This window comes from Filicampus tigris, chromosome 12, assembly GCF_054856515.1.
Source record: "Filicampus tigris isolate MCC_2025a chromosome 12, RoL_Ftig_1.0, whole genome shotgun sequence".
NCBI lineage: Eukaryota > Metazoa > Chordata > Actinopteri > Syngnathiformes > Syngnathidae > Filicampus > Filicampus tigris.
The window spans coordinates 13,755,001-13,779,397 of NC_141228.1; the positions used below are offsets into that span (position 1 = coordinate 13,755,001).

General features: G+C 42.3%; 2 protein-coding genes and 1 long non-coding RNA gene across 11 annotated transcripts; 1 reads left to right on the forward strand and 2 right to left on the reverse strand.

The window, feature by feature from the left end:
- Positions 1-907: 907 nt before the first annotated feature.
- LOC147138598 (uncharacterized) lies at positions 908-10,552 on the reverse strand. 6 transcript variants are annotated; one of them, XR_015089114.1, is made up of 6 exons: positions 10,407-10,552; positions 8,824-8,890; positions 8,535-8,600; positions 8,386-8,444; positions 6,018-6,144; positions 4,777-5,950 (listed from the first exon to the last, which is right to left on the reverse strand). It is a non-coding gene; the product is annotated as an uncharacterized LOC147138598 (long non-coding RNA). The 6 variants fall into 6 exon arrangements; XR_015089115.1 differs by lacking the exons at positions 4,777-5,950; positions 6,018-6,144; positions 8,386-8,444 and adding exons at positions 908-1,322; positions 1,783-1,859; XR_015089116.1 differs by lacking the exons at positions 4,777-5,950; positions 6,018-6,144; positions 8,386-8,444 and adding exons at positions 1,581-1,664; positions 1,783-1,859.
- On the forward strand, positions 4,030-9,489 carry ccl44 (chemokine (C-C motif) ligand 44). Its single transcript, XM_086048387.1, has 5 exons — positions 4,030-4,160; positions 5,587-5,716; positions 6,189-6,336; positions 8,392-8,470; positions 8,572-9,489. Exons 1-4 carry the CDS (start codon positions 4,097-4,099, stop codon positions 8,428-8,430), a joined length of 381 nt encoding a protein of 126 aa, XP_085904513.1. The 5' UTR covers positions 4,030-4,096; the 3' UTR covers positions 8,431-8,470; positions 8,572-9,489.
- Positions 10,553-11,792: 1,240 nt separating the features above from the next.
- On the reverse strand, positions 11,793-23,582 carry slc1a6 (solute carrier family 1 member 6). 4 transcript variants are annotated; one of them, XM_086047327.1, is made up of 13 exons: positions 23,409-23,582; positions 23,163-23,312; positions 23,022-23,089; positions 18,356-18,625; positions 18,059-18,196; positions 17,027-17,234; positions 16,221-16,263; positions 15,887-16,012; positions 15,607-15,791; positions 15,294-15,527; positions 14,767-14,961; positions 13,709-13,843; positions 11,793-13,527 (listed from the first exon to the last, which is right to left on the reverse strand). In XM_086047327.1, exons 4-13 carry the CDS (start codon positions 18,579-18,581, stop codon positions 13,329-13,331), a joined length of 1,689 nt encoding a protein of 562 aa, XP_085903453.1. In that variant the 5' UTR covers positions 18,582-18,625; positions 23,022-23,089; positions 23,163-23,312; positions 23,409-23,582; the 3' UTR covers positions 11,793-13,328. The 4 variants fall into 4 exon arrangements, with proteins under 4 accessions (XP_085903453.1, XP_085903454.1, XP_085903452.1 ...); XM_086047328.1 differs by lacking the exon at positions 23,409-23,582 and having other exon boundaries at positions 23,163-23,355; XM_086047326.1 differs by lacking the exons at positions 23,022-23,089; positions 23,163-23,312; positions 23,409-23,582 and adding an exon at positions 22,058-22,330.
- Between the last annotated feature and the right edge of the window lie 815 nt (positions 23,583-24,397).

Sequence of the window (24,397 nt, forward strand, 5' to 3'; positions counted from 1 at the left end):
TAGAAACAAATTACAGGCTTGTCCGTGGGGTGCTACGCCTGTATAATTATAAGTACAGCAGCTGTATTTGGCTCGTTGGTCTAGGGTTATGATTCTTGCTTAGGGTACGAGAGGCCTGGGGTTCAAATCCCAGATGAGCACATAATTTACTTCGTGTATAGATCAATGGTTTCATCTGATTTAAATGGCAATGTGAAAGGGTCTCCTTCTGTATAACTACAAGTAGAGCAGCTGTATGTGGCTTGTTGGTCTAAGGGTATGATTCTCGCTTTGGGTGTTAGAGGTCCCGGGTTCAAATAATGGAAAATCCTTTAATTTACTTTGAGTTGAGACTTAGTTTCAGGCACTGTGAAAGGGCCTTCGCTGGTAAAACTTGCACATCTGAAATAGTATCTGGCTCATTGGTCTAGGGGTATGATTCTTGCTGAAGGTGTGAGAGGTCCTGGGTTTAATCCCTTCTGATAGGTCTCAAACTATGGTATTAATTTGCATTTGTTTAAACAGCACAGGTTACAGGTTACAGTTATTTGAGGTTAAACACTAATGTGCAACTATGGCACCTCTGGTTGAATATGAACCGCAGAGACCAATATGAGGCAAGAAAACACACCCATTATGAACAAGAATGCTGCTTCTTGTCTGATCCAAATAATTCCCAGAATGTTGTAATGTGGAATTTATTTGTGTTCAATTTCACATAACTTGTTCTCTGAATCACGCACCTCTTTGTTTGCTTCATAGCAAAGATTAGATCAACTATTTGCCCTTGTGCATTTTATCCCTCGGAAATCCCTTCCAGGTACAGCAAGATCTCTTAGGCACCATCAGAGCTGTGATTTGAGCCCTACAACCTCTCCAGGAGGTACCCCCCCCACCACAACCCCCCTCTAAAAGGAACACATTAGCGTCTCACAGTAACTTTTATTTTTGATTGCCCGCATTTTTGTGAGTCTGCACACCTTGACAGGAGATATTTTAATCGCCGCAGAGCTATGCAGAAAATGTCTCTGGCTCACAAGCAGACCTGTGTTCATGTGGAAGGTATGTTTTTGCAGCTGAGATTCCAACCTGATTTCTTGGGTCAAATTCTTGAACCCCGTCCCCAACGCGTGCCCACATACACACGCATGCATGGACACACATGCACGGACATACTTGTACTCCATCCTCGCCTCTTCGGTGCTCCGACTGCATAGTTTCACTTCCATGGCTCAAATAAGAATGGCCCCTCAGGGCACGTATTGTTGCCTTGTTCTCTGAATAGTTCCTCAGTTTGCCCAGGGAGCAAACACATTTAATTTGTGAATGGTGGTTCCTTATGTCTGCAAATAACCATCTGTATAGTTTTACAATGTGCTCATTAAACATGCCATATACTGTACATCCTTACAAACAGTACAATGGAGTATCCAAAGTCGACCGCTGATGATGCTCGGATTTTGAAACAATTTTTACATATAGGAAATCATGGAATCAGAAATAATCATGTTACAAATGTAAAACGGTATGTTTTAAATAATACATTACCATTATTAACAGTCTTACAAGTTCAAAACAAGTTTACCACTGTACATATTAAAAGGGTGAAACGCACTTGACTTTAAAGGTGTAATATGCTACATTTTGCAGATGTTCCTCACGTCTCACTTTTTAACCTTTGACCTCTGTTAGAAGTGCAAATATAAAACAGAAAAACCATTAAATGCTCTACCTTAACACTGATGACAAAAGAGTATGGCATAGTCTTACTGCTTTGAATGAATGTCCCCTCACTTTACATACCTTCAGATGTTTATTTTTCTTTGTTGTCTTCTGTAAAGACCCCTTATTGATGCTGCTGCTTCTTTCGGAATAAGTGTCTGTAAAACGTCAAAGAAAAAGCAAAATGAATGCAAATATGATGTCTCCCCACTATGAAAGCATACTTTCTCAAAAATGTGGTTTAAATTCCGAATTATATGGTCTGAGTTGTGTGACTTTTGTGAAGGTTTCGCAGCATTTATTGTACTTATTTGCATGAACGTCATTGCTATATATTACAGAACATTAGCCACCATTTATTGTTAACACATAATTACAAAAGATATTCATTTGTTTTGTTTTGCGAATAATCATATCCTGATGTTCTTTTTGAGCACAGACTGGTTGTTGATTCCAGCATGCTCTTGCGGTGCATCGCTAGACCGAGGGTGAGGCCTAAAAGACATACGAGGGCCACGTTATCCAAACAAGTGAATCATTCAACTGGCTAAATGTATGATAATTACACAGTGACACTAGTGTATGAGTCAAACCTTTTAAGAGAGACATAAAACAAAAGCTGGGAATACCCTACGCTTGCTGCCAGGACTCTGTTTTCATTTACTCTTGCCAAAATGCATCACTGCAGAATTGAATCCTGGATGGCCTTAAATAACATCCACTGCTCACCACTGTGAGTGATGAAATGCATGTTGTGTTTACATTGATAACGATACACAATACGCTGAACTGAACTAAAAATGGAGGCATGAATCTTGTAGTACGCAATCTCTGAAGAGGACCTCTAAGGTCGAAATCACTCATTCAGGGTTTATTTCAGATTTGAACAAATTCACGGAAACCATTGAAACATCATACAAGTGTAAAGTGTAAATTAGCAACAAAACATTTCAACAACAAAACGCTCATAAACATTCTCAACTTGGTTTCGTTTCCACTGAGGGTTGGACTCCGCCAACGCTGTTCTTCGTCACGATTCTGTTCATAACTTTTATGGATGGAATTTCAAGGTGCACCCGAGGCATTGAAGGGGTCGAGTTTGACCTCAGTGTCGTGTCTCCGCTTTTTGCAGATGAAAGCCTTCTGCTGGCTTCATCAAGCCGTAACCTTCAACTCTTGCTGGAGCAATTTGAAGCCGAGTGAAGAAGTTGGGATGAGAATTAGAACCTCCAAATCTGAGGAAGTGATCCTCAGATAGGAAAATGGCTGAGTGCCTTTAACAGGTTGGGGATGAGCTACTGCCCCAAGTGGAGGAGTTCAATTAGGCTTTTTTTTTTTAACAACAGAAGAAGTGACAGAAGAATGGAGCAGGAGATTAAGTGGCAGACTGGTGCAGCGTCTGGAGTTTGCTAATAAGTGTAAATTAAAACATGAAAAACTCGACATTTAAAGTGGCAATGTGTAAAGCAGCTAGCTGCGCTTAAAAAAAAAAAAAAGAAAAAGCCAAAGAAAAATCTAAACACTTTTTCCATTGTATCCACAAAATATGATAAAGAGGATTTGGAGCCACGTGAGACAAAAAGAATTGGGCACCAGCACTTAAATTAAAAATACAATTTTCTCGAACCCTGTCAGTCATGGGCCCTTACAATCATTATCACTTATGTTGCCCCTGGGTAACCATAATGTACAGCTTTAGACACGCCCATAAAAAGCAAAACAATTTTTTTCAAATACTGTAAAAAAGAGAAAGGGCAGAAGTTGCAAGTGTTGTTGACCCTGAAATTCAAGCCAAAATTGCACTCAACTGTGATACGGTTCCACATTTTTGGTTTGAATGGCATTTTGTGCACATTTATCATGCAACACATCAGAAATTGTTGGAGCGAGCATGTCTCTAAGTATAGTTTTAGTGAGCCCACATTGAACACAACTTTCCAGAAATCCTGATCCTGACAGAGTTGAGTTGGATACACCTGCTGTTCCGTCACATTTTACAGCCAGAGTAAATAGACTCTTATCTTGTAAATGTTGGACTATTTTTAAAGTCCAAATATCTGTCATATAAAACAGCCTAAGAAGCAAAATGCACTTTAGGCCAGATGAAGTGAAAGAATGTGGAGTGATTTTTAATCTTCCGATAAGACACACATGAGGAGGCGGGCGGGTGAGCGGTGGTGAGTGGAGTGTGACAATATGGCAAGATGAAACTGGACAAACAGACAGAGGGAGGGAAAGATAGTGAGATTAAAAAAAAAAAAAAAAAGAGGTGGTGGAAGTGAGTGAGTGAGAGATGGGCAGGGAGGTATAAAAAGAGGGAGGGAGTCACATAAGAGAGGCAGCAGCCATAGAGGGAGAGGTGAGTGACGAGATCATCCTCTCTGCCAGCCTCACCATGTTCATGCTGCAGATGTTGACTGTTATCTCCCTGACTGTTCTCCTCCTGGCATCTGTGCAAGGTAAGACACGGCGGGCGCGTGTGAATATACTGCATGAATTGCACGCACCCTGCAGGTGGACAGTGTGGCCAAAAGAGCGATGGCGAATCTGGAAAAAGGGAGGGGGGCGGTGAGTGAGAGCAGCAAGGCAGGAGGTGCGGCGATGGATGTAAACAAGAGGGGCTCGTATGAGGGGCTCGCAGGGGGAAAACGGCCCAACAATCAGCATGAGCAAGTGTGTCAGCCTGCACGATGGTTTCGTCTCATCTCGCCGTTGCTTCAGCATGTGTGGCTGGAAGCGGCGTGACGTGTGCCTGAGCTCTGGATTCCAAATGTGGCGTAACCAAGCTGCGCTGTCCTATTTTGCGCCCCACTACATTGCATTTGCATCACACTTTGATTTGCTTTACACAAGTGCTTTGGATAACAGCCTGCAGCGCAACACACACAACACATGCACACATGGGAACAGTCACACACAGAGCGCAGCGCAGTGGGATACCATTGTACTTCAAGCATTTCCATATGTGCATGCGACAGAGTGTGGTTCACACTCTCTGCACAAAATACATCATTCGTCACCCAGCAAAAGTAGCCGCGGATACCTCACAGCATTGAGTTTTTTTTCACTGGATTAATAAGTCAATCACACAATAAGGCGCCTTTGAGACTTCCCCATTTTGCCCCAAAAGTTGGGATTTTGCATAAAACTTCAAATTCGTTGTATTAAGTAATGTTACACTGTTAGAAATGCACATTGGTCAAGCTCCCATACATTTAGCAATTAAATGCAACCAGGCAATGTACATGCAGACAGCAAAATATGTCAGCTTGCTAACAGGGAGGAAAATGACAGGGTGGACATTTCTTGCTAATGTTAGCATTTAATTGGCATACGGTATGTTGGACCTTGACTTAGCAAAATGACTAACATACTCAACCGACTGTGTACTTTTTACCAAATACATTTAAAATTTCTGATTATATCCATTGAGATTTCACTATGACAGCGTGGACATGTTACACTTGAAAGCGTCAAGATACACACATTATATGATGAAAATTACCAAATAAGTGCAAGTATAACAAAATGCTGGTCGTAATGTCGCTGAAAACACAAGATGGTTTCTTAATTGGGCAGTTAACTCACAATGACAGGGTGGACAGCAATTTCAGGGACACGTAAAATATTCAATTTGATTACGACGATATGTGTCGCAGTAGGCCTCTTTACATTCAGCGCAGGGCTTACATGGTATCTGTAAAGCTGATGTTTTGAAGTGGAGTTTGGCTGGCAACCAGTCCAGGGCATACACCGCCTCTTGCCCAAAAGCAGCTGGGATAGGCTCCAGCTGACCTGCCACCCTTATAGAAAATGGATGGGTGGATAAAACTTAAAAATATCCCCTATGTTCCCCTAATGTTATGTCCCACTTCTGTTTTCCAGATGAAGGTGTGCAGATGCAGCGGGATGTTCAGTGCTGCATGTTGTATTCCCATGGCAAGGTGCGCACCAAGGACGTGCTGCGGTTTGAGGTGCAGACCGAAGGGCCGGACTGCAGTATACAAGCCATCATGCAAGTATTCCAACTATCCATTCCTGGGGCTAAAGAGCGCAGGCGTGGAAAATATGCCTCTGGTAAGCCAGAGTCCGGGCCGAGAGCGGTGGTCATCGTTCCAGGTCAAGTTGCTGTGGCGGGCCCCGGGGGCCGTAATTGCCACGGAAGTCAGAGAGGAAATGCGGCAATGACAAGACATCTGTAAATACTTTCCCCGAGCCAGCAGAGTCCGGCCACAGTCAGTCGGTCAAGCTGTTGGTCAGAAACAGCAACATTCAGAAGGCTATTGTGTGAAATGATGGTTGGAACGTAAGCTTACATGGAATTCTTCAAGTTCCAAGAATTCCTTTTGATTCCATCCACTGAATCAGATTCAGCACGTCTTGCAGCACTTGCGGGGCTTCTATTAAGTTAACTTACAAGCAGACCTTGTACTCTCCATGAGGCTGTGATGTACAGTACAATAACTATGAGTTTCTATTTTTGACAGTCTTTACACCAAAAAAGCAGTGAAGTGTGCAGACCCCAGGGATCGTAAGGTGAAGAGGTTGCTGCGGAAGCTCCTGCAGAGACAGCGGGCCAAGGCCCATCGAACAATGTGGCTCCTTCCTCACGACAACTTGCCTGTCATGACAGAGGTCAGACATACTCTACACTACATGACAGGAAACATCCATCCACTTTTTTTACTTTTTGATTGCAACTTGTCCTCATTTGGGTCACGGGTAGTTGACTTTGAGAAAAAGGCAGACTAAACCCAGTCAGTTACAGGGCACAGGGCACTGAAGCGTCACTGTTTTAAGTGTACTACTCTGCCATCGGTGACACTGACGGAGCTAGGATTTTTTTCCTTAGGGGGACCAAGGCTATCTCAGGGGGTCTGCACAACAATGTTACAATGTTTTTTTTTCCTTTTTACAAACCCAAACAATTCTTCAGAAAACAACGATTTTCATTATATGTTCCCTACGGGGGACAGGAGGAATCGTGGAAAAAAATTCCCGGGGAAAAAAAAAAAAAAAAAAAATCAGAAAATCCAAGTATATTTCAGGTCCAGGAATATTTCATTTTGGGTTTTTTTTCTGTCAAGATGGTGTGCATTAATGAAAAATAAAATGAACTTTTTTGATTTTGGCAAATGGCTGCAGTGACACAGAATGTGAAAAATTTCAAGGGGTCTGAATACTTTCCGTACCCACTGTATATAACTATATAAAAGCATAAATAAACGGCTTATATAGAGTTTATTTAGCCGAAAGTCACTAGTAGATGTGTGTTGATGTGTCTTTAAGAGCCATGGCTTCAAGCAGTGATTCTCAAAGTGTGGTATTGATATTGACACCCCTAATTACTGTCCAAGTACACTTCAGTTGTTTTTAACCTTTTAATACAACTTTTCAATATTAAAGGCACAGGGTTTATGGTCAAACAGTGCATAATGTTACAGTGACTTGCAATAGTATTATTTCCCCGAATGCTTAGACCTACTATGTTACTGTATTTTAAATGTTGGTCATTATGGAGGTATTTGGAGTGGTCAGTATTTTCTTAGGTTGAACTTGGTGTAAAAGAATTGAGAATGATCGACCTTGTGAGTGACATTTGGAGCTGCAGTCAGTTGGGTTAATTCAGTGTAAGTGCTCCTTGCAAGTGTTTTGATTTTGCATTTGTGTGTTAGAGTTGTTGCATTCAATAAACGGCTAAAAGTGCGGTGTGCAGCAACTTAGATGAAGCTCACTCAGTTTGGGTCACAACACAAAGCAAAAAAATTTAACAAGTGATGGCTTATGACTCGAAAAAAAAAAAAATCGCAATTTAGGGCACTCAACGTACTACTGTACAGTATACTGGTTAACTCTGATTTGGAAATATGACAGTATACATGATAAAGAGTACAAACATGCATTAAAAGCCCTCTGCCAACAAAATGCGTACCTGCTTAATAAGTGATAATTTAGCTTTCATTATTACTGGGACCTGGAAAAACAACTGACCCAGAATTTAGAAAAAAGCCATCTTAATGTAACAGGAAAAAATCATCTAAAGTCAAGATGTGAAATGTAGTTTAAAGCCGCAGTGGGAAATAATGTCAGAAAGTGGAAGATTTCTCCTTCCAAGATGAGCAACTAGTGTTTACTAATTTACTTAAACAAGTTTCAATTTGAAGTTGTGGTTGGTTTCACTAAAAGGGCTGTTGACTTGATAAATACTACAAATTACTTAGACAAACATGAAACCATGTCTGTCCAGTGTCGTGGACATTGATTAGCGAGTTGCGGCGGCGGACTATCACCGATGTTCTATAACTCTGGACGGCGCGATGCGACAAAGTGATGGTGGGATTAAATATCACTTCAGTTGTCCTGTAGCAGTTTCATTTCAAACTTGTGGTATTCTCGATTAATATGCATATACCCAAATTACACATTTTCGCATGTAGCAAACTTTATACAAACCGAACCTGAATCTGAACCATAGTGCTAGCACTGATGCAACACGAGGAGAGGTAACCTGGCTGCTCCGCCAGTATACTGTAAGAGTAGTAGTAGTAAGCACTTGATCTGGGACTGCTGAGGCAACCACAGTAGACGCTATTCTCAATTACAAGCTAACACCATGGTTTTGAATCTATAATTTGAAAGCAGAAAGGTGACACATTTTTGCTTAAAATGTTTTGTTTCTTTTACCATCAGGAGAAGAAAGACAACTGGGCCGTCCTCAATATGGAGTGATAGGAAAACGTCAACTATGGAGGAAAATGAATAGTCGTAGGTATGTTTTTTTTTTTTGTCTTTTACCTTTTATATGTGGAAAGTGTTTGTGTCAAAGGGCTTACCTTTACCATTCTAAAAAGCATTTTCTCCTCCCTGCAGGCCAAGTAAACTGCCAGCAGCACGTCATCCTAAAGTAAAACAGCAGTTAGCTGACTCTCCAGTCGTCTTGTGTCTCTTGCTCTATATCACAACTATCTGTCCGCAGTGGACCAGACCTGGGCAGCAATATCTATTTAAATGGCTTTACATATTTAAAATAGGACCTGTGCTTGACATATTGCGAAAGTGAGGAAGAGGAGGAGGATTGACTTGTAAGATACGCGGGATGAATTTATCTAAAATGGCTCTTACTGTTAATTGCCAGAGTCTGCCTCAAAAGTGTCTCCCTCTCTCCATCCATAACGTCTTTGTGGCTCATCTGTGGAAAAACATTGTGATTTGAAAATATATATATAGTATACATGAGCAGTGATTTCAATATCGTCCTGAAGCAACACACTTATATGCTTGTTTGTGCTTTGTAAATGTTCACATTCATGTGTAACTGCTAAGTAGTTCAGGTTTTGCGGGTGCAGAACTTAAGAGGGGAGCATTTTGTACTCGATCGACTTGCACCTTGTTTTGTACAATTCAGGTTTCACAGTCCCTTTCAGACTTTGACCTACCGTTTGTGACTGTTATACAACTGAACTCGAGATGTGAAACCTACAAACAGTGAAAAGCAATCTGTCCGCTCTTTATACTGATTGATTGTTGATAGCGTAACCCTAGAGTCAGTGTTTCAAACCAGCTATTTAAACCTATCTGCATTTGTCACCCTCACTACAACATAGTCCGCCATTAAACTATGCCAAAGTACTCTTCTTCATGATTCCATTCACCACATGACAAGGCTGTTCAAACTTTGAGGGCTCGATCGTGTGTGAAGCACACAATCAATGTATTGTAGATGAATACACTGTATGTTGAAACACACTATGTAAAGTGAATTATTTTATAAAAGAACCTGAAACAGTCTGTCTTTTGGTGTTGTTTTATTGCAGACAAATAATTATTTCTAATTTTGTTAACCGGTTACTTTAGGACGCTATTAGATTTCACACTTATCCATGCCTGAGCAGACGTGCAAATATAACTCTAAAATCTTAATTTACGACCATAAAGTAACATTGTAAAAAAAATAATAATAATAAATAAATAAATAAATAAAACATAATATGAACAGAGTTTCATATATCGTTGCATTGTATGTAAGATAATAGAACTGACTGTAATTAGAATATGGTTGCAATAAGTGTGCATCAGATGTTCTTTTAGATTTAGGATCGCATTGTTAGCAAGAATACACGTCTGAAACATTTTTTTTCAGTAGGAAACAGCATCTGTGCCGACAACGTAACTTTCATCTTCACAACAAGTTTTTATTGAGCAATGTCCAAACGTCAGTCTTTGTCCGAAATTCATATTAAATTCATCATGGCATTTTAGCAAGCTATTAGCTTTAGCACATAGCCAAAAGTAGAAAAAATATATAAAAAGTGCAAACATACCTGTTATATTCATCACCTTCAAAATTATGTCACACAAATTTTAGTGTATGATAATGGATGGATGATGGATGCTCCTTGTAAACTGTTTGTATTAAATGGTAGGCTTTAATGTCCTTTGCCAACTTTCTCGCTCCTAAATAAGGGACAGGTGCACGGTGCCACGGTAGTGTGGGTATGATGTATGCATTTTGGATTTTTTTTAGTAAATTTTCACGTTAATGCTGAAACCACATTCACGTAAAAGTAAGAAAAAATGGAAAAAATGGGCAGTGTTTTTCACATGGGCAGCGACGATATGTCACCTCATATGAAACCACAATTTGGCTCTTTTCATCAAAAAACGGGTGTAAGAAATCTGAAATGTAAAAGAGGAGTGTGACTCACCAAATTTATTTTTTCTATGGATATTTCTGGCTGCTTTCGACTGACTCAACAGTCTTCTGTCATTTTGCGCAGCCAGAGAGAAGTCCTTACATGACAGGTGGAGTGATTGCCGCTTGTTCTGAAATTTACCCTTTATCTGATCTAGGGTCTGTCATATGTAGTACCGAGAGTCGCCAATAGGAGCGCTGTAATGTGCTATCACAGTTTAAGAACCAGCAATTTATGCTTGAGCAAGTATACATTAAGTAAAAGACATTGAGTTGCCAACCCGCCTGTGTCCGTCGATATTGACAATCGATCACCATCCAAAGCTTTACTAAAAGCATTTTATATTACAGGATCGGTAGAGTGCAGTTTTTTGTACTTGCAAGAATTGATAGTCAATATACGGGACATTTAAGGTCCCGTATGGGACAAACCAAAGAGCCCAAAATACGGGACGTCCCGGCTAATACGGGACAGTTGGCAACCCTAGTTACTGTAGCTATGATGATATCTAGCTAGCTTTAATACCTACCCACAGAAATTAATGAATCAAGTAATTCTAGTCACTACGCCAAAACAATAGATACATCTCAGCATAACAAAAATCATCATAATTTGAAAATGAACATTAAATTGAAATTTTCAACAGAAAATAATCTGAAAGTCTAATATTTGTACAAATGTTAAGTACTGTAATAATGCCTACATCATTTTTAATTTGTAATACTATGTATGTGTCAAATATAGCTGATTTGTTGTCTGTGCCTTACATAGAAAAAAAAATGACCGTCGTAAACGAACATGAGTTGTTAATACATCACAAGGAACAAATATAACACATTAAGGAGGTTTTTGTAGTTGATACATTTCATTTAATTAGCATTGGAACTTGTAGCCGCAGAAAATATGAGCCGGCCATCATGGCAGGCCAGATATCACAAGGGACTAACTGTAAGACCAAAAAAGTAGGTTGACCAATTTATAATTTAAATTTGGCAGGAATATGGAAAAATATATAGCCTGGCCATTTGGATTTTAAGAATGGCCTTACTCAAGTTTTTGGAGGGGTTTTGTCAACTAAAAATTAGAGGAATATTGACCAAGCCTTTGGAGAAATTTCAAATGCATGATTAAAACCAGAACACCTCTACATCATTGTTAGTGGTTTATAGTGGTAAGGTGAAAAACATGAATGCAGTGTAACCCGGAAAACTACGGTTCCAAAATGCCCAATTCCTAAGTGCGGCTCATTGAATGACCATTTTTTTAAGAGCCATTCAGCTACAGATCCACACAAGAGCCTAACTAATTAACACTATCTTCACAACATATTTTTATTTAACAAAAGTTTTTGACCCAAGACAGGAGAGTTTCCTCCACCAGGGGTAGCCACAGACACAATTATGATCATCAAGTTTTAATTCCTGAGCCATTTATTTCATCACATTGTACCATCAATTCCTGGGGAAACACCAGGTTTACTTAAATCACATTAAACATTTTAGAACAAAAGCCCACATTGCCTTACGTGTTACAAAGCTTTCACTTTTCCTCATCATTCTGTTTCACATGTGAGGCGTTCAGCACAGAAAGCGTGAAACTACTACACATTCAGTTCTCTTCTACACTAGAGTACTTCTTCACAATAACAAATATGACTTTGCAACATCTTTTGCCCATCAAACTAATACATGAATAGAATATCATAAAAGAACATTAAAATAGTGTGCTTCTTTAGAAACTTTGCAGACAATCATACCTGCGTGTTTTTAAATGAGTTCACAGCAGTACAGTCTTAAAAAGTAGTCGAGCAAAAATATTAAGACTCACAAGAAGGCATTAAGCGGACACACCTTGGCAAGTCACTAGAGTTTAAAACAATAGGTAGCAAAGTCCAGTGTTTAACAGTCAAATATGTTCACATTTAAACATTTACAGCATGTTAGCAAACTTAACATAGTAAAATACAATTTGCACAATTGCTGAAGCTCTGTGTCCAGGTTCTATTAGAGGTAGTCTTGATGAATAATGACAAACAATGGAACCTCCAAAGTGGAATGAACTAAAAGAGGTATAATTTGGAGTTCAAGCTTCATTTTGTGGAAAATATTAGTTTCAAAAGTGACACAAAATCATCAGTACGCATGGTGGCCTTTCGTACCCCCGGTGAGACAACTGTATAAGTGCGTTAGGATTTCACAGTCCATTGCATGTCTCGCAAATCATTTTGGAATTAAAATGACTTGGAAGTTCACCAGCATCACACAAAGGGATTGTGCTCTACTTTGGACGTTCCACCAAATTGAATGCCTGCAGAACTGATAACTATGCATCAGAACAAGTGACTGCATGCATAACAAAAAAAGGCGGTGTGTTTCCCTTCATAAGGAATACAAATCAACGAAAAGAAAATACTCTGAATCAAAAGGGCAGAATTGTATACCTTAAATTGTGGAGAACGCTGGTTTCTTGCAGATTCAATTGGAAAATTAATATGATTGTGAGAATAAAGTCATATTTTTGCAAGAGTCAATATGTAATACTTCAGAACAATTTTGTAATATTATGATCACAAATGTACGCTTGTCAAGTTACAATGTTGTACTTTACTAATTTTCATAACATCGTTAATGTTTTTGCACATCTACAAGAGTTTGGATGCTTTTATTACAATTTTCTGTCTCGTAAGGATACAACTTTTTCGTAACTTTGTTTTTCGTAGTATAGTGACTTTATTCTTGGATGTTTAACCTATGTTTGACCTAATTTGACTATTTTTACCTTTTCAGTGTACCTTTCCTCCAAATACGTATTTTGTGCGCGTGTACTTTTTGCTCACATTGCTGATTGGTGAGTAATTGGAATGATATGCAGCCTACGTAATTCTTCATTCATTTTACATTGCAGCATTACCGGGTGAACGGCAGCTTTCAGTGGTCACATTGTTGTCTCGCTGTTTTGGCTGCGCATGATGTCGTTGTCCTGGCAGATAAGCTGGTAAGGCTTCTCGTTTTCTTCGATGACGGAGTTGCGCACCTCTTCGTCCTGATTCTGCAATTCGCCACGAGAGAGATGCTCCAAGATGCCCGCCCCGAGGGAGTCACCCAGCACGTTGGTGGTGGTACGCAACCGGTCCCTGGGGGGTGACCACACGCGGCATCAGCACAGTGACTGAAATTTACTATGAGATGTGCCCCTTCAAATAAATGTTTCATGGCGTCTGCCACCTCATGGGTTGCCCTTGAGCATTACAATGACATTTAAGCAGAAAGGCCCGACCAATCACCCATCACGCTGACATTTAGCGGGCAACTCACAGGAACCAATCCACGGCGATGATGAGTGTTATGTCCTCTGTGGGCAGTCCCACCGATGTCAATACAATCACCATGGTAACCAGGCCAGCCTGAGGGATGCCTGCTGCTCCGATGCTGGCAGCGGTTGCCGTGATACTGAGTGGGCGGCGGGAGGGGGTACAGGGGGAGCGGAGACATGTTTGTTAAACGGTTGGTGTCATTCCATTAGGGTTAGTAAGAGAAAATGACATCACAGTGGAGACCCGTATACTTGCAGTTCGGCAACTGCGTATTCACTTATTTGCGGATTTTCTGCAATATTGTGTATTCTTTTTTGCGGGGCAATCTCAGTTTTTCATGGAAAAGGTTTACTGGCGGACTATTCAATTCAGTTGCCAACGTCACACTTATCCTGTTTTCTGGGTTAGATGCTGGCGTTGCTGCATAAACTGTCTGCCTTCGTGAATGGCTGAAAATGAGTGGATTAGTCTTCTGAATTATTATTTCACAAACACAGTATTAATCACAATACCATGTTTAGACTAGTTGGGGTACATAGAACTTATTACAGTAGCTCCCGCTATTAGTGAGGGACAGGGACCGGGGCAAGCCTGTGAATAGAGAAAATCTCCATATAGTTGACACCCATTGAAATGCATTGGGAAAAATAATAAGAAAAAAATTCAACCTTGAAAAAAAATCAATATGTGTTTCCCACCAAAAACGGGAGTGGGGGAGGATGTAATCCACAAGTTCTGAACCGCGAGTATGCGGGGTCCACTGTAATGCAAAGAATATTTTTGACTTGACTTTCACTTTAGAACAGTTCCAGGGCTGTTGATAAGGATGACTGATGAAGTCATTCTCATATTGTGGCCAGAAATCAGCATGAGGGCGGTTTGGATTAATCTACAGTGGCGTGAAAATCAACATTTCTGAAATAGGAAGCTCACAAGAAAATTAACTGGTAGTATAATTTCCCACTTGATGGGTGAGCAGACACTCCTGAAACCCAAACTCCAAAAAAAACAATTAAATGTCACTTGTCATACTGTCCCGGATGCCTAAGTTAGTGTTACCTGATTGTAAGAATCTGGCCAAAGTTCAGGTCCATGTCATTGACTTGGGCGATAAAAATGGCCGCCACGGCTTCGTAGAGGGCGGTGCCGTCCATGTTGATGGTAGCGCCCACGGGGAGAACAAAGCGGGTCACCCGTTTGTCCACACGGTTATTCTCCTCCAGGCAACGAAAAGTGATAGGCAGAGTGGCAGAGCTGTCAAATGAAAAAGATACCAAATCGTTAATTCCCTTTAACATTTGGTTTATTATGCAATCTTATTTAATTAATTGATGCCTGTGCAAGAAGAAGTTATTATGATCTCCACTACAGCAACCTATAACCACAACAGTATCGAAACGCTACGTTAATGCTGTTTACCTCATGATATAAATCGCTTTATGTCAAACTCTTCCAGTGTTGTGAATGACAGCCAATCAAAAATTGTTATCTTTGCAAAGGCAGATTTTTTTCGGACACTCCTGTATTGGATCTAACTGGACTGTGCAAGTATGCCTAATATTATGGAACATGTGACAGCAAGTCACCTAGAGGAGGTTCCCAGAGCGGTGATGAGTGCCTGCAGCAGGCCGCCGATGAAGCTGTAGGGGTTCTTCCTGGTCACCAGGAAGTAGAGCAGCGGCAGCACGAAGAGGCCGTGGATGAGGAGGCCCACGATGACCGACACGGTGTACATCGCCAGCTGGCTGCCCATTTCTGCCAAATCTTTCATCTCCACAATCTTGCCCGCTATCAGGAAGAGGATGCCCACCGGGGCGTACCTGCCATACGTACACACGAAAGTGAATGAGCTAGCTTCACTTCATGTGTGTGTGTGTGTGCGTGTGTGTGTGCGCTGACCAGATGATGATGGCCACCAGTCTCATGATGGCTTCGTTGAGGCAGTCAAAGAAGTCCCTGAGGGCCTGACCCTTCAGCTTCATGTTGCCGATGACCAGGCCGAAGCACATGGAGAAGAAGACCAGACCCAGAGCGTTGACGCCATCAGAGGAGCCCGACAGGGGTACCGGCTCCTCCACCGTCTCCTGTGTGTGTATGGGGGGAGGGTGTCTCCGTCACGGTTACGGGTTGGGCGTGTGGGACAAGGGATATGTGGGTGGGGTCACATGGGCTCACTCACCTGGATGGTGTGGAGCACCGTGCTGAGGTTCACGTTGGTGTCCGTCACGTTGATCGCATTGTCAGTGAGGTTCAGGCTCACCGTCACGTTCCTCGTTTGCACAATCCGCTTGTACATGGTTTTGTACTGAAACATGACAACCGAGCAATACTGCAGACTAGCAATATCCTGTTTTTATTGTTTTGAGATGAATTTGAGTAGAATCTTTGTGAAGTATATATTTACTGTATATATAAGATACTGTATATACATATACTGTATAACGGTTTGTTCAGAAAAAGAAAATGATTTCAGGTTAATCTGATTTGAATTTAGAAGTACGGTACTGTCTTACCTGCTTGAAACAAGCTTCGACAAGATTGGGTGGAAACATGTTCCTGTGAAGAAATTAAACAAAAAAGTTATTTTTTTTAATACATTTTGTCTGTAATGTAACACTGCACACATTTGAAAGACAACGAGATATGAGTGGAATATATTATCATTAATATATCATATATATTGATTTTATTTTATTAAAAATATATGCCTTTAAAAGATTTTTTTTTAAGTCTTTCAAATGTCATTCATTTGACAGTATGTTGTCATTGTTAGGGGGGTAATATATCACATTTAATAAATAAAGGGCCAATTCCTTTAAGTTCTGCATTGTATCTCTACAGACTGTGCAAGTGTTGTTTCTAGTGACTATAGTTGCATTTTAATGTCCAAATTAATGTAAAAAACCTAATAAATTCAGCGTGTAACGTTACACACAAATGTAATCCTTCAAAGATTGATCATTAAAGAATATTGAAACCCTTGACAATTACTGGAGTACTTTTTTCTTGACTGTTTAAATATTTTCAAGTTTTTATTACAGTATCATGCCTGTCATTATTTGCCAAAAGAAATTTTACAGTATCTATCCATATCATTATTATTATTATTTTCTTTGTTGATAGGCTGGGACGAGAGGATTTCCTCTCTCATTATGAAGCATGTGGTGTCTACTTAAATAATCAAATACGGCTATACGGTGGTGCCATTAATTCATTCCAATCTCATAAATTGAGTCACTTGAATCTCAAGGTACCACTGTATATCTACTTGCACCATCAGAAATGATTCTATGAACATGAGAAAATTACACTGGATTACCTGATGAGGTCCAGGAAAGCATCTGTAGCCTGGACCAGCTCCACATTTCCACCCTTGGCTACGGGGCTGTCCCTGCTGCCTTTACCGGGCTTGATGATGATCACGATGACGATGCCGATGAAGACAGCGATCAGGGTGGTCACCATGTAGTAGACCACAGCCCGCACGCCCATTTTACCGGACGCTTTGCTGTCCAAGGAGGACATTCCTGCAAAAGAGTATATTATTACTATTAAATATGCTGCCGTAGCCTAAAATTAGCCAACCTGTAAATACTCCAAAGTGTGAACATTAGTGAGGTGTATAGAGGCAGGGTATACCCTGAAATAGGCGGCAATCAATTGCCAGGCACATATAACAACCACTAAATCTCATATTCACACCTATGGACAATTTTCTGTTCGGTTAACCTAACGTATGTTTTTGGTAATGTCAAAATATCACTTTACATGAACTCGTCCTTGGCACAAAAAAAATTGGGGAAGGCTGTTATACAAAACGGACAGATGGACACCCAATCAGCCAAAAAAGCAGGAGTCAAACCAAACATATTTTTTTAAGAGTTTGTTCTATGCAGGCCCAGTAGTTGAAACACAGCGTTCTGATTAATATCATGTTTGTGGAATATGAGTTAGGCAACAAAATCCACACGTTTATAGCGATCTCTGGGGGCGGCCATTTTATCACTTCTGTCGACTGAAAATGACATCATAGACCCTCAGGGCTCAGATAAGGACCAATCATGGCTCAGCTTCAGAAAACAGGTCAGCTGCGATTGGTCGTTACCTGAGCCCTGATCAGTCGTGATGTCGATTTTCATTCGACAGAAGTGACAAAATGGCCACCCCCTGAGATGGCTAAAAACGGGTGGATTTTGCTGCTTAACTCATATTTCATATTAATCATATTGCCTTGTTTCAACTAGCGAGCCTGCGTAGAACATATTCTTGAAAAAAAATATGTTTGGGTTGATTTCCTCTTTAAGGCATTTGGGACCTGTTTAAACTTGCCATAAGCATATTCAAAATGCACCTGTGACCAGGCTGGAGACGATGAGAGGCAGCACCAGCATCTTCAGCATCCTCATGAGCAGCTCCCCAGGAAAGGAGAAGTACTTGATCTCTCTCGGGGACAAGTTGTGGGAGCGCAGAGCGAAGCCCAGGACGATGCCTGAAGAGAGCGGCACACCAACCAAATTACACAGCATATAAAAGAATAAATGGACTCATCTTGTCAGTATCTGTGAAGTAAGGAGTAGACAGTGTAAATCTGTTTTCAAACGCAGGAAGTCAAAGTAAAAGATAACTAAAATTGGACAAGCACACTTACCCAGAGCCACGGCAGCAATGGTGAATAAAACAAAGAGGTTTCTTTTGAGGAAACCCTTGACGCTCTCCTTGCTGATGGAGCTTATTTTTCCCTTCATGATGCTCGCTCTCCTCTCCATGGCCGCACAAACTCGTCTTTTCAAGTCTACTGGCTCGGGCACGGCGGCTTTGTCCGCGTCCTCGTTCAGGAAAAGAGTAGCGCTGGTGGATGGGGGCTTCTCGCTCATAATCAGCTCTAGAACCTGGTCCAGGAGGCAGGTCTCGTGTGAAACTGGACAAAGAGGACATGATTGAGGGGGAAATAAAACATCAAACAAATGACATACAGTGGATATAAAAAGGCTACACATGCCTGCTGAAATGCCCGGTTTTTATGATATAGAAAATATTTGAGCAAAATCATTGTAAAACCTTTGTCCTACAACTAAATTGAAATTGTTTTTATTCAAGAGGTGAAGTAACTATGATAATGTGATTACGTAACCGTGCACACCCTTTTATAACAGGGATGTGGCCCTGTCCAGAATTAAGCAACCACATTCAAATGATGAAAAATGTCAATAAGAGCCCACAAGAACATTTTAAAATTAGTGGGAGCTAACCTGAGGCACTTTAAATGGTGGCAGGTGTGAGCTGGCCCCCATTTAACATTCTGAACACATCCACTTCCCAGTGAAAAGCGGTGGGGAAATTTTCAGTGTTACAGCAGCAAAGATATAGGTAACACAGGGACGGCGGCATAATGTAGCCATTAATGTATAACGTTAACGGCAAACATTCAGGATCAAACCTATGTAAATATACGCAGTAACTATGTGTATATACACATGTATATACACACCAACATACATCTACATAAAAAGTAGGAGGAACACTCATTTTAGCCTGTACATAGTACAGAGGAAAAATACTCTAAGTAAGTGACAGTGCTGTAGTGAAATGTAAGGAACAGCATTGGATAAAAATAAAACTAGACTAACAGTAGTGGGGAATGTTGGGTATTGCACAATATAAGCTCAGGTGCAGGACTGCACAATTGCACTAATGTCCGCCAGTTTGTAAAGACTACACAATGTTCTTGTTAAAGAGTCTGGCAGCAGCAGGCAAGAAGCTTTACACGGCGAGGGTGTAACAGTCTGTCACTGAAGGAGCTGTGGAGTGCTGTTAGGGCGCCCTGGAGGGGGTGGGCCGGGTTGTCCAGCATTGATGACAGCTTGACCATCATCCTCCTGTCCCCCACTGAGTCCGCAGAGTCCAGGGAGCAGCCCAGGACAGAGCCGGCCCTCCTGACCAGTTTGTCCAGCCGTTTCTTGTCCCGGGCCGAGACGCCGCCTGCCCAGGTGACCACTCCCTGGAAAATGACCGATGCAACCACCGAGTCATAAAAGTTCCTGAGGAGTGTCCCCTGAACCCCAATAGACCTCAGTCTCCTGAGTAGGAAGAGTCTGCTCTGCTTCCTATAGAGGGCGTCTGTGTTGTCGCTCCAGTCCAGTTTATTGTCAGATGAACACCCAGGTACTTGTAAGTTGAGACTCTCTCAACATCTGTTCCCTGGATATTCACTGGTGCAGGTGAAGAGTGATGGCGCCTACCGAAATCCACCACCATTTCTTTGGATTTCCCCGCATTGATCAGGAGCCGGTTCTGCTGGCACCAGTCCACAAAACCCTGAGTAAGTTCTCTGTGCTCCCGATCATCTCCGCCCGTGATGAGGCCGACAATCGCAGAGTCGTCAGAGAACTTCTGCAGGTGACAGGTAGGGGTGCTGTAGTTGAAGTCCGAGGTGTAGAGGGTGAACAGGAAGGGAGCCAAGACAGTTCCCTGTGGGGCCCCCGTGCTACAGAGAAGCACGTCAGACACACAGTCCTGTGTCCTCACATACTGTGGCCGGTTTGTGAGGTAGTCCTGGATCCATATGGTGAGGTGTTGGGTCACCCCCGCCCGCTCCAGCTTGTCTCCCAATAGGGTGGGCTGGATGGTGTTGAAAGCACTGGAGAAATCAAAGAACATGATCCTCACAGTGCTCCCCGCCTTCTCCAAGTGGGAGAGTGAAGTGTGGAGGAGGTAGATGATGGCATCATCCTCACTGATGCCAGGCTGGTATGCGAACTGGAGTGGGTCCATTGAGGAGCTCACCAGGCGGCGCAGGTGGACAAGGACCAGTCTCTCCAGGGTCTTCATCAGGTGAGACGTCAGCGCCACTGGTCTGAAGCGTCGTAGACGGTCACCGCGATCACACGACTAAACTCTCACGAGATGTAGAATGGCCTCATGCCACCAGCTAGCAGCTCAATATCCCTGCTGCAAGGCTGCTCCTTAATCGTGATGTGCCCAGGATTACACCATTTATTGTTCACAAACACAGGAAGCCCTCCACCTTTCCTCTTACCACTCTCCAGCGTCCTGTCTGCGCGTATGATTTGGAAGCCGTCCAATTCTACGACCGCGTTCGGCATTAGCGCTGTTAGCCACGACTCCTTGAATAGCATCAGGCTAGCCTCCCGGAAGTCCCTCTCATGCCGGGTAAGCGTTGGTAGCTCGTCCATCTTGTTGGGGAGCGATCTAACATTCCCCATGATAACAGACGGGAGGACGGGATGGTATCGTCTCCTCCTTTCCCGGCGTTTAACCCCCGCACGAGATCCCCGTCTCTTCCTCCTCAGCTCACGGGGGATATCGGGTCTCGCCCCGGGAGAGTGCTAACAGCTGATTCTGGCTGTAGACAATGGCGGCGCGGCTCCGAGTCAAGTCGCCGGACAAAATCGCAAAAAATAGCCACCAGCAGCAGCAAGAATACCGCAGTTTGGGTGTCCATTGCCACGCAAGTTTACGACTATCAACTAATCTCCACCTAACTCGGTGATATAAAGTATGAAACATTTCCATAGCCTTACCGTCTTGAGCTGTGTGGAGTAACCCAAAGCAGTGGGAGGTGCGCACGTGGCAGTTGGTTTCAAGCTGCCTTATCTAAGTAGGTTACATTTCCTGTCAATCAGCTTCAACAAACAAACTTATTCGCTCAGCTAAAGAACAGACGGAGTATTTGTCTGATTTCCTTGTACCTTTTGTTGCAGCCTCCTCTTTTATATCTTCATTTATTACCCGGCAAATATAGGAGATCTACACTATATGATATTTTAATGTCACAGCAATAATACATATACCCTTTAAAGCCACCGTGCCTCCGGCAACTTTTTTGCATTTGTGCCATAAACTAGAATAATCTACTACTTCGGTTACCAAGTTGCGCTGGTATATTGACTATTACATTGGATCAGTGCCTTGCTCAAGGGCACGTCAGGAATCAGACAAGCATCTCTCCAATATCTAGTTGTAATTTTTTTGCGCCTGAATATAAATAGATACAAATAAAACACCAAATAAAAGATTTGTGAAATGGCAAATGTCGACAATTAAATCACAGCACAATCACCAAGATACAAATCTTAATTTGAAATTCTATCCTGTAATACTGCTGCTTCTACTGCTCGAAGAAGAGTGTGCAGCACCTTGAGGGAAAATCACTTTGCATCACCTTGTCAAAAGGATGCCAAGCTACTGTCGCACTATTTTGCATACAACATACCCAGTTACTTAATCTTATATTCACTTCTTCACATCTTTTAATTAGAAGGCTTGCTTTAATTGAATTTTCCAAACAAAGACCTGACATGTCCTAATGGACTGAAAAGTCAAAACTCACCGCTCATGATTCAGCGTGCTGAAACAGTCCCATATAAGTGTGACACTGGCTGCAACGTGTGTGGTGTGTGTGTGTGTGTGTGTGTGTGTGTGTGTGTGTGTATGTCCAAAGGTGAGGCATCCAATGATGGGGAGTGCTCTGCTGTTCTGCCCTCATGAGCACTGAGTAGACAGACTTAAAAAAAGCCTCTCACATGTTCTGACCTTTTTATACCTTCACAAAAACACACGCTGACTACACACTGATTGGAGTGCAAATTCAAGTCTACAAAAGGCCAATCAGCCCCTTCTGTCCCTTATGTTCTGTTCTCGATTGGTCCTTGGCATGACAGGAAGTTAACCTAATAGTGGAATTGCGGAATTAAATTTGCCAACTTTGTGATCCAAGTTTCAAAAGGATGAACGGATGGATGAATGGAATAATGGATAGATGGATGGAAGGATGGATGGATCGATGGATGCATGGCTGGGTGGATGGATGGATGGATGGATGGGTGGATGGATGGATGGATGGATCAATGGATGGATGGATAAATGGATGGGTGGATGGATGGATGGATGATGGATGGATGAATGGATGGATGGATGGGTAGATGGATGGACGGACGGATAACTGATATATGGACTGATGGAGTGACGATTGGTTGCTTAGATGAGACAAAGCCAAGCTGTCAGGAGGCTGTCAAAAGATTTACGGACATGCAAGGGCGGTCGGAGGAACAGAAAGATACCCTTGGTAGAGACGAATGGATAGATGGATGGATGGAAAAATGGATAAAAGACACCTTTGGCTTTAGAAAGATGAATGGATGGACGAACAATGGATGGACAGATATGAATGTATGGCGAGCGAGATGCACTCTATTCTAGTCAAGCTGTCATAAGACTACAGATAAAGCTAGATAAGCACACAGTATACATTGACAGATACGGTAGATAGCTAGAGTAAATGTGTGGATAGATACCCTCGTGGCGCGGGCGCTCATGGGTCTGGCAATGTGAAGGTCTTCAGCGTGGTCCTTCCTTGAAGAAGCTGCAAAGCAAGGATGAAAACTTTCATTCCCAAAGAAGCCATCGTGTCACTTCTTCAGATAAGTTCCACACACCTGAAAGGAAGACGCTCCTCTCTGTCCGCCTTCTCTCTGCGTCGAGAAGCTGATAGTGAACTGATGTTGCCCACACACGCCACGTTTAGCCAACCATCACGTTCTGCGCTGGTCGGTGAAGCCTCCGGCAAGGAGCAGCGCCCGGGAGATCTGCGTGGGAGGAGGCGAGGTTAAGGATCCTTCAGCTGGGAAGAAGGAAAATAAATAATGAAGGCAAACCACCTGCTGCCCACCCACAACACTCACATGGGGTGAAGCTCAAGACACCTCTCTCTTAATAGATGTGATCGTTAGTTAGAACGTGCAGGATGGCCACTTTTGTCGTGTAGCGTGACACAATGATGTGGAATTCCCCCAAGGAGGAATGCCAGCATCCTGCTTTTGTTCCTTCATTGGAAACATCCGGTAGTTGTGGTGCCGCAGCAGGAGAATGCCTGTGAAAACACAGTACTGTAGTCATTGCTATGACACCACGCATCTGCTCTTGGATCCGTAACCCTTTAGCACCCAGCCTGACGGCCAGCCTGATGCCCGAACGCCCACTCAACATGCAATTCAGATGCAACGTTGGCGTCCAATCAACGGGAGGAATCGGCAACACTTTTGTGCGGTTCAGAACATGACTGATGCAAAAAAAAATCGGGCCTGACACATGCCTACTATTTGGCTTTTTGTGTATTTTCTTTCAGAAGCGGGGTCCGTCTCAGCGACTCTGTGGAGTCACCGCTGAGAAATCGCGGGTTGGTGATGAAAGAACTTTGACACAGCCATTTTTGATTGGGAACGATTTTATTCTGGTACAGTTGATGTCGAGGTTACCGCGCTCGCCTGGAATCGTGGCCCCGCCCAAATCTTTTGAGCCTCCCTTCTTATAAGGACCGGCAAAATGGCATGAATATCTAATTTTGCTTGTTGCATATGTCTACATGCAGACTCTACACGCAAGGCCTCCAAATGTTCATCTCAAAGTGTGATAAGAAGCCACCATTCCCTGTGTTCCAGGCTGTTTTGACTCCAGGGTAAATCTTAAACATTTTAAAGGCACTCGTTGGAGTGTCACACAGCTTACTGGCCTTTTTTCTTCCATTTTGAAGACTACACAACAGACCAAGTTGAAACTACAAATAATCAGCTCTCACTCACTTCATAGTTGAAGAGAACTAATGCAATGTCGCAGTTATTCTATATTGTCATACACCTCATGGCCTAGTAGTGATACTAGTGCAGCACAGGAG